At 39.5% G+C, this 14,248-nt stretch overlaps 1 protein-coding gene across 3 annotated transcripts; it reads right to left on the minus strand.

Moving 5' to 3' along the window:
* Window positions 1-219: 219 nt before the first annotated feature.
* On the minus strand, window positions 220-5,095 carry LOC147612033 (putative pentatricopeptide repeat-containing protein At3g47840). 3 transcript variants are annotated; one of them, XM_086783867.1, is made up of 3 exons: window positions 1,600-5,095; window positions 1,344-1,451; window positions 220-1,158 (listed from the first exon to the last, which is right to left on the minus strand). In XM_086783867.1, exon 1 carries the CDS (start codon window positions 4,910-4,912, stop codon window positions 1,820-1,822), a length of 3,093 nt encoding a protein of 1,030 aa, XP_086639993.1. In that variant the 5' UTR covers window positions 4,913-5,095; the 3' UTR covers window positions 220-1,158; window positions 1,344-1,451; window positions 1,600-1,819. The 3 variants fall into 3 exon arrangements, with proteins under 3 accessions (XP_086639993.1, XP_086639995.1, XP_086639994.1); XM_086783869.1 differs by having other exon boundaries at window positions 220-797; window positions 1,600-5,094; XM_086783868.1 differs by having other exon boundaries at window positions 220-1,153; window positions 1,600-5,094.
* Window positions 5,096-14,248: the final 9,153 nt, after the last annotated feature.

Here is a 14,248-nt window from a genome sequence, read left to right on the forward strand (position 1 = left end):
CATAGTTGCCAGGTGTTCCATGAAACGCGTTTCATAAACGTTTCTTTCAAATCCCAGACGTTTCAAAACCGCTTCATGGGGGGGGGGGGGTGTACAGGCCCCAAAATTCATAGATAAGTTTATAATATGTAAAAAATATGTTGCCTTGCAAAACAATATTAAACATGCATCATTTACACATTAAAACATGTTTACAAGTTAAAACTAAAGAATCTGGGTAAAAAATGAAACGCATTTCATTTGTAGGCAACGTTTCGTTTCATTCAAACTGAATGAAATGCGTTTCATTGCAACTATGTTCCTCCAACACTGACCAATCTTGCTCCAGTCCAACATAAACCCATGTGGAAGCCTTCAGGTTAGAAGGAAACTCCGTTCCTCAGAACTTCATAGTATCACTAGAAGACTTCAACTAAGTTGGCTCCATTTATAATCTATATCTGGCCTTGTCTTCTCAAACATGAGAAGCATTTTATCACTTCCTTGAGAACCAATGTTTATCGGCTTCTAATGCCACTTGACATTGCCCTTCCCCGCAGGAGTCTACAAATCCTCTACATAGTTGTCAGCATGTGTGTTCTCCTTGTGCAAAGAATCCTATTCGATAGAAACTTAGTGGCTTTTGCTGCAAGCACTCTGGAGCCATATCTGACAGCCCAAAGTTAACAACTGGAGTCCCTTTATAATATAAAACAGAGAGCCTTGCTTTATTTCGATTAACTGCTTTCTTTGTTGTTCAATTTTTCTCATCACCTACATTAACCTAAGCCTTCATTATTCCTTTAGGCCTTCCATACCTGTCAGAACACAACAAACTGGAGGTCACTTCTGGAGCGCATAAAATTTCAACAAATCCAGCTTTGCCTTGTCAGTCTCAAACATGGCTTTCCTGGTCGCTTCAAAAATTGTTCGCAGTCCTTGCCAATTAGATGCAGTCATCACCAGCCTCTGTCTGCAAACTAGCATGTCCTTGAACGTAAGAGTCCACAGCAATGCACAAACTAGGCCAACAGAATTTTCTCTTCAAAGAATTTGTGGTCTCCTGGCCCAATGTCTATGTCATTTCTCTCCACAAAATGTGAAACAAAAACAAAAAGAGAGACTTGCTATCCAAATCCTGCAAAAGCAGCTGAAACTCGCAACCAACTAACTGCTACACTACACAAGGACAGCAAAACCAGTGCAAAAAAACAAAGTTAAGACTATGAAAAGTTTTAAAAAAAATCTTTACTGTGTTGCAAGGGCTACGTAAAGTTCATTGTAGAAACAGAACTCTTTGTCCAGTATGGCATAATCAGACTTGGTTTGACATCAAAAAAAACCAACAGAGTCATGTGACATACCCAAAATAATGGAGGCAGCCAAATAATGCCACATGGACAGCAGCAAATCCAGTGGCTAAAAAGAGCTGTAAGTGTTGCTGAGTGAACTTTCCACAAACATTGAAGTTTCTGTGGAACAGGAAAACACAATGACAAGCTCAAGATGTAACAAGCATCAAACCCTGTCTAAGATAGAAACTAAGTACCCAAGAAAAGTAACTGCATTCCCATTCATTCAAAGCAATAAGATCAAATGCAATCATAAATAAGAGCATACCTCAGCTGAAACTATGAGGAAAGCTCCATCCCTCAGTGCATACACATACTTGAGACAACTGAGGATGCTTCATTCCACCAGGAGAGGCTGAGGACAATGTCATTACATATGTATCTGGATACTTTCAGTGTATGCAGAACCTCTGGATCTATTCCACATGTTTTTGTATGAGCTTGATAACAAAGTGCAAATCAGAGCATACTCTTTCTAATATGAACAATCACTCAGAAATGTAACCTGCCCTTCTTATTTTCACCATTAACCTCTGAAACTTGGAATGTATAACGTCTTGTTGAGGATGCAAACAATCCTCCTCAGAAAGGAACTCGTGCACCTTGTTATTGACCTCAATCGAACAGCAACCAAGTTGTTTCCATGAATTTTTGTCCCTTACCCTACTGATCACAGAAGCTGCATCGTCTTCCCTTCCAGCTGCAGCATAGATGTTTGATAGCATTACATAGGGTGCTGGATCCTCAGAATCTAGCTCAAACACACGCATTGCGGCACGTTCACCTCTCTCAAAATCCCCCTGGTATCTGCAGGAGCCAAGCAATGACATAAGAGTTGCAGCTGTAGCTTTGAATGGCATATCACGTACTAATGTCTCGGCCTCATTCAACCGTCCTGCTCTTCCTAGTAGGTCAATCATGCAGACGTAGTGCTCCACATTGGGTGAAAAATTACCACCGTTGATCATGGTGGTGAAGAATAAGCATCCCTCATCAACCAAGCCAGAATGGCTACATGCAACAAGAAGACTAACCAGGGTCACGTCATCAGGTTTGAAGCCTTCATGCTCCATCTTCTCAAAGAGGCTGACTGCCTCTTCACCCTTGCCATGCTGTGCATATATTGCAACTATTGCAGTCCATGACAACACATTTCTCTTTGCCATTTTGTCAAAAACACAGCGGGCAGAACCTATATTCCCACACTTACCATACATGTTCACAAGGGCAGTGCCAATAACCACATCTGACTCAAATTTGTTCCGGAGAATAAGGCCATGCATATGCTCTCCAGTGGCAAGTGCAGCACAACTCGCACACGCGTCAAGAACACAGACAAAAGTGATCTTGTTTGGTTGAAATCCTTCATGTTGCATTTGATCAAAGAGCTGCAGGGCCTTTTTGCCCTTCCAATGCTGTGCATACACTGCAATAATGGCAGTCCATGAGACTACATCACGTTCAAGCATTCTATCAAACATCTTCCAGGCATCATCAACACTGTGACACTTTCCATACATCTTAATGAGAGCATTACCCACAGTAACATCTGATGCCAAGCCACTCTCTATAACGCGAGCATGCATCTGCTTCCCCCCAATTAATGCTGTCTCGCTAGCATAAGCATCAAGAATGCTAACAAAAGTAACCTTATTTGGCATCACTCCCTGCTGCTGCATTTCTGCAAAAAGTCGCAAGGCTTCACCAGTTCGCCCACACTGAGCATGAGCCCCAATCAACGCAGTCCATGAAATCACGTTGTGTTCAGGTGTTGAGTCAAACAATCTCAAGGCATCTTCTAAGCTGCCACACTTTCCATACATATTCACTAGAGCATTCACAACCTCAACATCAGTCTCAAATCCATCCTTGATGATGCAGAAATGAATCTGTTTACCTTCCACTAGCATTGCACTGCCTGTGCATGCATCGATAACACAGACAAAAGTGACTTTGTTTGCATCTACTTCCTGCTGCATTTTGCCAAATAGTTGGACTGCCTCCTTGCCCTGACTATGCTGAGCATAAACCCCAATCATGGCAGTCCATGACACAAAGTCACGTTGTGGCATTTTATCGAACACCTTCCAGGCATCCTCTATGCTGCCACACTTGCCGTACGTGCTGATAAGAGAATTACTTACAACGATGTCCAGTTCAAAACCACAATTCAAGATGCAGACATGCCCATACCTCCCCTTCACTAGTGCTGACAAATTAGCACATGCATCAAGCATGCATACAAAGGTAACCCTGTTTGGTTTTGTTCCTTCTTGCTGCATTTGGTGAAAGTAATGGAGTGCCTCCATGCTTTGCCCCTGCCGGGCAAATACTGCAATTATAGTAGTCCATGAAACCACATTATGCTCTTGCATCTTCTCAAACAATCTTTGTGCATCCTCTAGTCTTCCACACTTGCCATACATCTTCACAAGCTTGGTTGCCATCATAATATCTTTATCAAAACCAGCAGCCACAATATAGCCATGCATTTGCTTTCCTTCAGCTTCGGCAGCTGCACTCACGCAAGCATCAAGAATACAGATATAGGTTACCTTATTTGGCATGGTACCTTCCCTCAGCAATTGATCAAAAACATGGAGTGCTTCCTTGGCCTGCCCATGTTGAGCATACGCCAAAATCAAAGTATTTGATGACACTAAATCTCTGTGTTGCATATTATCATATAGATGCTGTGCATCATCCAAGCTCCCACATACACCATACAACTTGACAAAAGAATTTTCCAACATCGTATCTTGGTTAATATCATATTCTATCATGCAAGTATGCATCAGCTTGCCTTCAGCTAATGCTACAGAGTTAGCACACGCATCAACAGCACATGCAAACGCGACCTTGCTTGGCCCAAAACCTTCCTGCAGCATCAGGTCAAAGAGATGAAGGGCTCGCTCACTCTGGCCGTGCTGCACATAAGCAGCAATAATGGCTGTCCATGAAACTTCATCTGGTTGGGAAATCTTCTCGAAAGTGTTCCAGGCATTCTCTAGACTACTGCACTTGTGATACATGGTTATGAGGGCAGTTGCCAGGACAACATTATGATGAAGGCCACAGTTGAGGATGAGAGCATGCAAACGCTTGCCTTTGTCTAAATTTTCCTTACTAGTACAGACAGATAGGATGGAGATGAAAGAGAACTTATCTGGAAGGACGCCTTGGTGCCGCATGAGGTCAAAGAGCTGTAGGGCATCCTCGTACTGCTCATGATGAGAGAGGGTGCCGATGAGATGGTTCCAGATGAAAGATTGATGGTGGTGATGTTGCGATGTAACAAAAATGGCCATGGCATCATTGAGGGCATCAAAGGCAGCATACATCTGCACGAGGAGGCTTTGGAGGTAAGGGTGTTGATCAAGAGCGAGTCTGAGGATATGGTCATGACACATTCTTCCCACAGGGAGGGCTCTGAACTTCGCACACCATTGCAACACGGAAGCAACAGCATCAGGATCAATGTGAGACTCCTTATTCCAGACAGTAGCATCCTCCACTGCCACTGCAGATGAAGTCCCAAAGCTTCTTCTTCTCCGCACCGACCAACACAACCTTTGCAGCATAATAATACCTGCAGCCCAATCATCCTTGCAGAGATCATCTCCACGCTGCGCTGTCGTGCAGCCAGGGCAGCATGTCCAAAATTCAGAAAAACTCCACTCTCTGTTTCAAACGGAGCAGAAGCTGAAGCCTGTTCTCAGTGAGCGCGGCCGCCCACTTGAAGCGTCAGTCTGAAAACAGGCACAAGAAAGTTTGAGAGAGGTATTAATGTCGGTAGAATGCAACACGGGGGTATATACGACCAACAGTGGGACTTGAACTCGGGTGGATCATGGCCTATACAAGGGCCCTCGCACTAGCCAATCTGCCCCACTTGTGGGTGGCAGAAAGGTAGTGCAAGGGTCCTCTTTTATTACACACACTACGAGAGAGAGAGGGGTATTAACGTCGGTAGAATGCAACACGAGGGCATATACGACCAACTGTGGGACTTGAACTCGGGTGGATCATGGCCTTTATAAGGGCCCTCGCACTAGCCAATCTGCCCCACTTGTGGATGGCAGAAAGGTAGTGCGAGAGAGAGAGAGAGAGAGAGAGAGAGATTAACCTCTTTCAAAGGTCAAAATGAAGTAGGGAAAGGACACCTTTCCCTGGAAGAAAGGGATGTCCCTTTCCTCCAAACAAGGAGACTTGATTTCCTTTCCTGGACGTTATGGATGGGGTTGCGGATCGTGCCCATCCATTTGGGTGGCATTAGTAGAGTGAGTAGGTCAATGAAGCAACATAACCTCGACAACTCAACAGTCAGAATTTTATCAATTCTGAACCTATGAAATCTTGAGCTGGAACCTACGAGATCCTGATAACTCAGAATGCCACAAACAAAATCCTAACAGCTCAACACTTGAATGCAACAAGAGTTCGACACATCAATTGCTGTGTTGTTGCTTTGCAATGTCATACAACTCACCCACTCCCCCCCTCCATGACGACCGAGAAAGGCCATCATTCTCCTTTCCCTACTTCGTATAACAGAAGTGTGGAGTCAGAGTGTTGTCCAATAATAATTATATAATGCCTAGTCGACAATTGCAAAAATGATTCCCAATGAGAAAATGACAGGCACCTTGACCAAATTAATAGTCAGCATTTAGGTGAAAATATTTTGACGAGTCAGGCCAATTGGAAGTCTAGAGTATGCTGAATTAAAGAAAAAAATTGATGATCGTTTACAGAAGAGATTCATTAGACCTAATCTATCACCATGGGGAGATTCATTAGACCTAATCTATCACCATGGGGAGCTTATGTTCTTTTTCAAAAAAGAAAATGGATGGGACTTTCAAATTGTGCATAGACTATACCATCAATAATAAACTATCCCCTACCTCAAAGGTAAAGTCTTTTCAAAGATTAACCTTAGATCAGGATATCACTAGATAAAATTGAAATATGAAGACATCATTAAGGCGTGGATGGTCACCGAGCTTTGGAAGGAGCTTTTCTTGGCTACCTTCTCTCTCTACTTTGAACACTCTCTCTCTCTAACTATTCCCACCACCATCTCTACCCACCACCTCCCAACCTAGCCCATCTCTACCCACCACCTCCCAACCTAGCCTAGCCCCCTCCACCACCAAACTTGCTCCTCCCTTTCTCTCTCTATCTATTACCATCTTCCCTTCCTCTCCTCTCCTCTCTCCAACCATCTCACATCTTTCCATTGCTTCTCTCCCTCTCTCCCTTATCTCACTCCCTTGTCTCACTCTCCCCTCTCTCTCTTTCTCTCTCTCTCTATATATATATCTTTCTCTTTGCTCTCTCTCTCTCTCTCTCTCTCTCTCTCTCTCTCTCTCTCTCTCTCCTTCTCTTTGCTCACTCTCTCTTTCCTCCCTCCCTCTCTTTCTATCCTTCTCTTCTCTCTCTCTCTCTCTCTCTCTCTCTCTCTCTTTGCTCACTCTCTCTATCCTCCCTCCCTCTCTCTCTCTATATCTTTCTCATTTCTCAACACAGTACACTTAACTCATGTTTTGCGTACAGATCCTTCGAGTCTACAAACTTAACACTACCTTATTCATCCACACAATACAAAAAATGTCAATTCTTTATTGCTTTGTATGACATGTTGAGCACAAACATTGTTGAAACTGATATCTTACTACAAAACCCCAACATGCCCTCTCTCTCTCTCTCTCTCTCTCTCTCTCTCTCTCTCTCTCTCTCTCTCTCTCTCTCTCTCTCTCTGTTTTCATATGTAAAATAAGATCATGACATAATCATAAACAAATTTTAAACCCAACCTTCGTAAAGAAATATGTTCATTGCACTATAATGACACTACAATGTCCTCTTCGGGATCAATACAAACTACCATAGCATAATCTCTACATCCTGTATAATCTCTACATCCTGCATAATCTCTACATCCTGCATAATCTCTATGTAGTATTTCTCTTTTTAGAAGTCCTTATAATCTTTTTATGTTACCTTAGCTAGTAATTATTTTTAAATTTACAAAACTTAACATGCCACACACACTAGTGAGCACTTATCTCATGTTTTACCCCACATCTATGCCTAATCTTTAGAGTTTGTTTCCAAATATAAACTTTTAATTTTATAGCTCAAGAACTTCTTCATTATGACCCCTAATTTGTAATATGTATCTCATTGAATCCCCTCTTCACTAGCACACATACTAGTGATGATGAGCACTTGTCTCATGTTTTACCCCACGTTTATGCCTAATTTCTAGATTTTGTTTCCAAATCTAAACCTTTAATTTTATAGCTCAAGAACCTCTTTATTATGATTCCAAAAGATAGGGCTTCGTTATCTTGAATCCTTTATGATTATATTAGTTTTACAATAGGCCTTGGTTCTGGCCCTATCTACCACTTAATACCCTTCAAAAACCTCCAAAATAAAGCATATGAAAAACCATCTCCAGACTCTCTATATATGCTCTCATGAGTTTCCCTAATCTTACTGTTTTGTCTTTCTCTCTCCCCATTTCTACACATTTTGTCACAAACTTCCACATGTCCATTAATAGACTAGGGTTTTCTCTCTCCCCATTTCTACAGATTTCGACACAAACTTCCACATGCTCATTTATAGGCTAGGGTTTTCTCCCCTTAATCCCACATGCATGGGGAAAAAAAGAGAGTGTACATAGCAAACTTGGCTTACCTCCTTACTTGTAAGTGAGAGAGAGGTAATTGGGGTTTTCCTCTTTCTTTCTCCTTGGGATTTTCTACACATGTATGCAAAAACAAAACAAAAAATTAGAGTATAGAAAACTTGGCTTACCTCTTTACTTGTAAGCGTGAGAGAGAAGTTGGGGTTTTCCTCTTTCTTTCTCCTTTAGGTGTGGGCTTTTTTACACAGATCCTAGATGTCATGCAACCTCAAGAAGCGTTTTGGCCACCTACTCCATGTGCTTAAGGTTCTACTTGGATCTTAGGCTCCTCCCTTGTTGTCTAGGCCTAGTTGATTGGCCCCAAGCTCTAACCAACCTTTTTGGGTGGCCTCTAAAATCCACAAAATTTCTTGCCTCATTTTTTATGCCAAGACACTCACGAAAATTTCCCTGTCATTCCCCATCAAGTCTCCCCTTCCTTTGCTCCAGTGGAGTTGAGTGGTTGAGTTACAAGGGGGAAAATATTCCACTTTTCTTGCATGTGAGTTACTTTTCTCCAATTGCACCTTTACTCCCAAACCTTAGAGATTCAACCCATTCAATTCAATTAATCCAACCATGCAATTATATTAAGACCTTGGCAAAAAAATGTGCACACACATAATGTGTTCTCCTCACATCTTTTTTGTTGGGACTTTGAATCATGCTCTGGCTGGCCCACTTTTTCCACAGTGGATTCAAGGATAATTTTACCCCTTATTTAAGACCAATAAATATTTAAGGATAATTTTACCCCTTATTTAAGACCAATAAATATTATTCCAAAAATAATCATACATGTTCCATTTAAACACATTCGCACATTTGCACCCCTTAATTTAAAACTTTGTTTATATGATAAATTGAGACCTTACACCCAACCCTCCTTCAAAGGGGCCTTCACTCACATAAGGGTTTTGTTCTCATAATACAAGACATATACTATGATTGAAGTTTATTTACATCTCCCCATGTTGCATCTTCCACCAAGATTGTCTCATAGATATGCATGTCCATTTATGGTATAGCGAGGAGATATGAAAGACTAGATTACCACTTGGAACTATCAATAATACAAGACATATACTATGATTGAAGTTTATTTACATCTCCCCATGTTGCATCTTCCACCAAGATTGTCTCATAGATATGCATGTCCATTTATGGTATAGCGAGGAGATATGAAAGACTAGATTACCACTTGGAACTATCAATAATATTAAAATACACATCGTATTCCATGATAGCTTATTGAAAAGGTATTTTGCTAACCTAGATCATGTGTTATAGGACATGCATAGACTTCATGAAGATGGGACCGTATATATTAAGCTAGAGTATTCTATCTAGGAAAGAAAGGAGGCTTAGGACTATAATAATACATGAAGTATTAGTTATCTTGAAGTTACTAGTGTGGGCTCCCTATCACATTCCAAAGAGCTTGGCACATCTCTATACTTCTAGTAACAGCTCACCCCTTGTTCACATCATGACTCCTAGGGGAAATTTGTAGCCATATTTGGTAGTGATGTGTGTGAACACATATCTATACTTCTAGTACCAGCTCACCCCTTGTTCACATCATCACTCCCAGGGGGGATTTGTACCCATATTTGGTAGTGATGTGTATGAACACACTAGGACTAGCTGAGGCACTTTTTCCCTCTTTAGGAGGTTTTTTCCCCGTGCTAGTATACACCCATCTTGGGGTATACTTATCTTTTTTGTATAGCCCACATTCATTATCTATTAGAGTCACATGTAGCATCATAATGTAAAATCTCTAACCCAAAAGATGTATTTTTAATTTTTTGCTTGCTCAAGGCCATAAATTTAAATTGCTCTAGAACTTTTCAAAGCAAACATTTTTTGAATAACCTATCTCTACCTCCACTAGCTAATCTCAACTATTATATGGAGTAGTCACATGCCTATTGTCCTTTATTTTGTTTTCACTTTAATACATCTCCTCTTTCCCTTTCTCTCTAGTTCTCTTCTCTATTTCTCTCAAGGAAAGTTGTGTAAGCTAATTTCATTTTACTTTTAAGTTGGCAATGTTTATTTGTTTTAAATTATTTATAGATTCTTCAAATTCTTTGAGGTAAGGCTACTAAAGCTCTAAATGTTTTTAAAAAATTAAATGATAAGCGAACATTTTATTTCTTTCTAAATTTCATCTTTTCAAGGATAATGCTTTCGTATCTCTATGCAACAGACTTCACATACCCTAACTTCATGGATAATTCAAATTTTCATCTTCTAATAGATTTCATCTTTTCAAGGATAATTCAAGTTTCATTTTTCTAGCTCTATGCATTAGACTTCTCATACCCTAACTTCATGTTGCTCTTCAAACTAATAATTCTTATTTTAAAAAATTATTTTTTAGTTTCTTCAAATCCCTTTAAGGTAAGCTCAAAAAAAAATTCAAAAATTATTTCTTTCTGCTCCTTTTATAAGGATATCTTTAAAATTTTATTTCTTTCTAGCTCTATGCATAGAGTCCTCTACATAATAGTGCTATGCATAATAGCTCTATGCATAGAGTCCTCTACATAATAGTCCTCTACATAATAGTGCTATGCATAGAGATATATGCATATAGATCTATGTATTTAGCTTATGCATAGAGGTATATGCATATAGATCTATGCATAGAGCTATATACATATAGCTCTATGCATCTATCTTATGCATAGAGATATATGTTTATAGCCATGCAAAAGCTTATGCATAGAGCTATGTGCTCACCTCTATGCATATTGCTTATGCATTGAGTTCTATATGCATAAGCTCATGCATATATCTATGCATAGAACTTTAACATACATTTATGCTTATGTACCATATGCATAGAGCTATGTAGAAGCTTATGCAAAAATAGAGCTATGCATAGAGCTTATTTGTAGCTCTATACATGCATAAAGGTTGTGAAAACATCTATTCATTTAGTTAAAGGATGCGCAAGGCTCTATTCATTTAGTTAAAGGATGCGCAAGGCTCTATTCATTTGGTTATGCGTAGAGCTTATGCATAAGCTCCATAAGTTCTATGCATAGCTATGCATAGGGCTTATACATAAGCTCCATAAGTTCTATGCATAGCTATGCATAGAGCTTATACATAGCTCTATACATTTGGTTATGCATAGATCTTATGCATAAGCTCCATAATTTCTATATAGCTCTATACATTTGGTTATGCATAGATCTTATGCATAAGCTCCATAATTTCTATATAGCTATGGAGAGAGCTTATACATAGCTCTATGCATTTGTTATACATAGATCTTATGCATAAGCTCCATAAGTTCTACATAGCTATGCAGAGAGCTTATACATAGCTCTATGCATGCATAAATGTTGTGCAAATCTCTATTCATTTAGTTATGCATAGAGTTATTTACATAGAGCTATATGTATTTAGATATGTGCATACACCTTATGCATAGAGTATATACTCTTATAGGTTTATGCATAGATCTATACATGCATAGAGGTTGTGGAAAGATCTATTCATTTAATTATCCGTAGAGGTTGTGCAAAGCTCTATTCATTTGATAATCCATAAAGGTTGTGGAAAGCTTTATTCATTTAGTTATGCATAGAGATATTTACACAGAGCTATATGCATTTAGATATGTGCATACACCTTATGTATAGAGATATACTCTTATAACTCTATTCATAGCTATGCATAGAGCTTATGCATAGCTCTATACATGCATAAAGGTTGTGTAAAACTCTATTCATTTAGTTATCCATAAAGGTTGTGCAAATCTCGATTCAGAGTTTTTCATAAGAGTAGAATAGATATCACAATGCTATGGGAGTTTTTCATAAGAGTAGAAGAGATATCACAATGCAAGAGAGTTCTATGCATAGAGCTTATGTAAAGAACTCTCTTACATAAGAACTCTCAAAATGCAAGAGAGCTCTATGTATAGGAGCTCTCATTTGCATAGAGTGTAAGAGCTCTCATGCATAGGAGCTCTCAATGATAGATCTATTTCTAAGAGAGATCATTATGGATCAGAGATCTCTCTACATGAGAGATCTTTATACATGAGAGCTTTCTATGCATGAGACCTCTCATTTATTGAGAGAAATGCGAGCTCTTTTGCATGAGAGATCTCATTTGAATAGAGTGTAAGAGCTACATGAGAGCTCTTTATGCATGTAAGAGCTCTCGTGCATGTGCATGATGGCTCTATATGCATGAGAGATCTCATTTCTTGAGTGCTCTTTTGCATGAGAGATCTCATTTAGTGTAAGAGCTCTCATGATCCATGAGAGACCTTAAGGGAGACTTTATTTGCATATAGTGCAAGAGCTCTCATGAGCTCTCTATGCATAAGAGTTTGCAAATAAAATTCTCTTACTTTGTTATCTTTTTAACTCTCCAAGGTCCCCTACCATAACCGTGCTTCAGTTAGGTCCTCTCTATTCTCTTGTGGGTGGTAAGTTCTAAACCCAACCAAGCTCTATATGCGTGAATGCATGAGAGCTCTCATTGCTTGAGAGATATTTTGTATGAGAGCTCTCATTTTCATAGAGAGAGTGTAAGAACTCTCATGCATGAGATCTTGTAGAGGTACTCACTGTCGTACTCAATGTCTTCTTGCTAATAAGATGTGTATGCACTCCCCACTTCATGTGATGGTTGAAGAGTAATTAAATAGAACCTATAGTCATCATTACCCCCTATTCCCCGACTTGAGAATCCCTAGGTAGCCTTCATCTTAGTAGTATGCTCCTTCTGCTTGAGGACATTACCTTTGGCTTTAGTACTACTGATCAGGAAGTCCGAGGGCCTCGTCTTAGTAGTATGCTGCAAAAAGACCTAGGGCCTCATTTTACTACTAGCCTTACTACTATAGTTGTGTGTAACTAGGGCATTGTTGATGATAGGTTCTCTCTACTTGAACACTAGAGTGGGACGTATCCCCTTATGCATGCTTTTTGTGGTTTTTAATCACTATATTGGTTTTTTTATCACTTGTGATTTTTGTAGGTCCTCATCGTTCCTTACTAGTATACCAGCTCTCCATTCTCTTACAATAAGCTCTAAACCCAACACTCTTTTTTTTTAAATTTCATGCTATGGGAGTTCTTTTATTATTTATTTGACAAGCTAAGAGCATCTGTTTATGCATCACATCTCTTTTTGTTTTTAATGCCACACCCATGGGGATGCTATGGGAGCTCTTTTATTATTACTTTCATAAGCTACGAGCACCTATTTAAGGCTATCGTTTGCGTAGAGTGTAAGAAGATCGTACATAAGAGCTCTTACACTCTATGAATTATGCATGAAGCTCTCATAATGGCTTGGACTCTTTATGCATTGAGCTTGCTATGTATAAAGCTCTCATAATGCACAAGAGTTGCATAAGAGTTCTTACATGCACAAAACTCTCACATGCATAGAGTTCACATGAGCTCTTATGCATGTGGCAGTTCTCACATGCATGAGCTCAATGCATAAGAGATCAAGGCATGGAGCTCTCATATGCCCATCCCACCTAGTTTCTTCTCCCTATCTTTGCCTAGCCACACCCCCCATAGATATGCCCATCCCACCTAGTTTCTTCTCCCTATCTTTGCCTAGCTCTTATGCATGAGCTCAATGCATAAGAGCTCTCACATGCATGAGCTCAATGCATAAGAGATCAAGGCATGGAGCTCTCATATGCCCATCCCACCTAGTTTCTTCTCCCTATCTTTGCCTAGCCACACCCCCCATAGATATTTTTTAAAAATCATGAATAAAATGCCTATGGATTGAAAATTTAAGGTACCATCTCTCAAGCTACAATCTAAGAAAATATCACTCCATTTGTTGCTTCCATTAATGAATTTGAATCTTAGCAAATTCTATCATGGTTTTCAATTATAATATATCATGAGAAAGGTGTATCACACTGTTAATGTCTTTGCAAGATGTATCACATTGTTAATACTTTTGCTATATTGGAAATTAAGGAAAAAATAAAAAATAATATTACAAGGAAAATAGAAGCACAAATATGTGACCATTATTTTTGTGAGAAAGATCTATGCGCATACATTACAATTCTATGAGCCTGCTCATAGCACTGACATTCATTTAATTATTGTAGCTTTGGTAGAGGCGACCCAAATTTTCACCAAAATGCTTGGCAAACATTGGCACACACGTTCTATCAACAAGGAGATTTTTGGGGTTCTGTAAAGGA

This window comes from Cibotium barometz, chromosome 46 (genome assembly GCF_041138505.1).
Source record: "Cibotium barometz isolate CiBa-2024 chromosome 46, ASM4113850v1, whole genome shotgun sequence".
Lineage (NCBI taxonomy): Eukaryota > Viridiplantae > Streptophyta > Polypodiopsida > Cyatheales > Cibotiaceae > Cibotium > Cibotium barometz.

Excerpts from the sequence above, each read along its gene's own strand:
- LOC147612033 (XM_086783867.1), bottom strand. The coding sequence starts at position 4,912 with ATGCTGCAAAGGTTGTGTTGGTCGGTGCGGAGAAGAAGAAGCTTTGGG.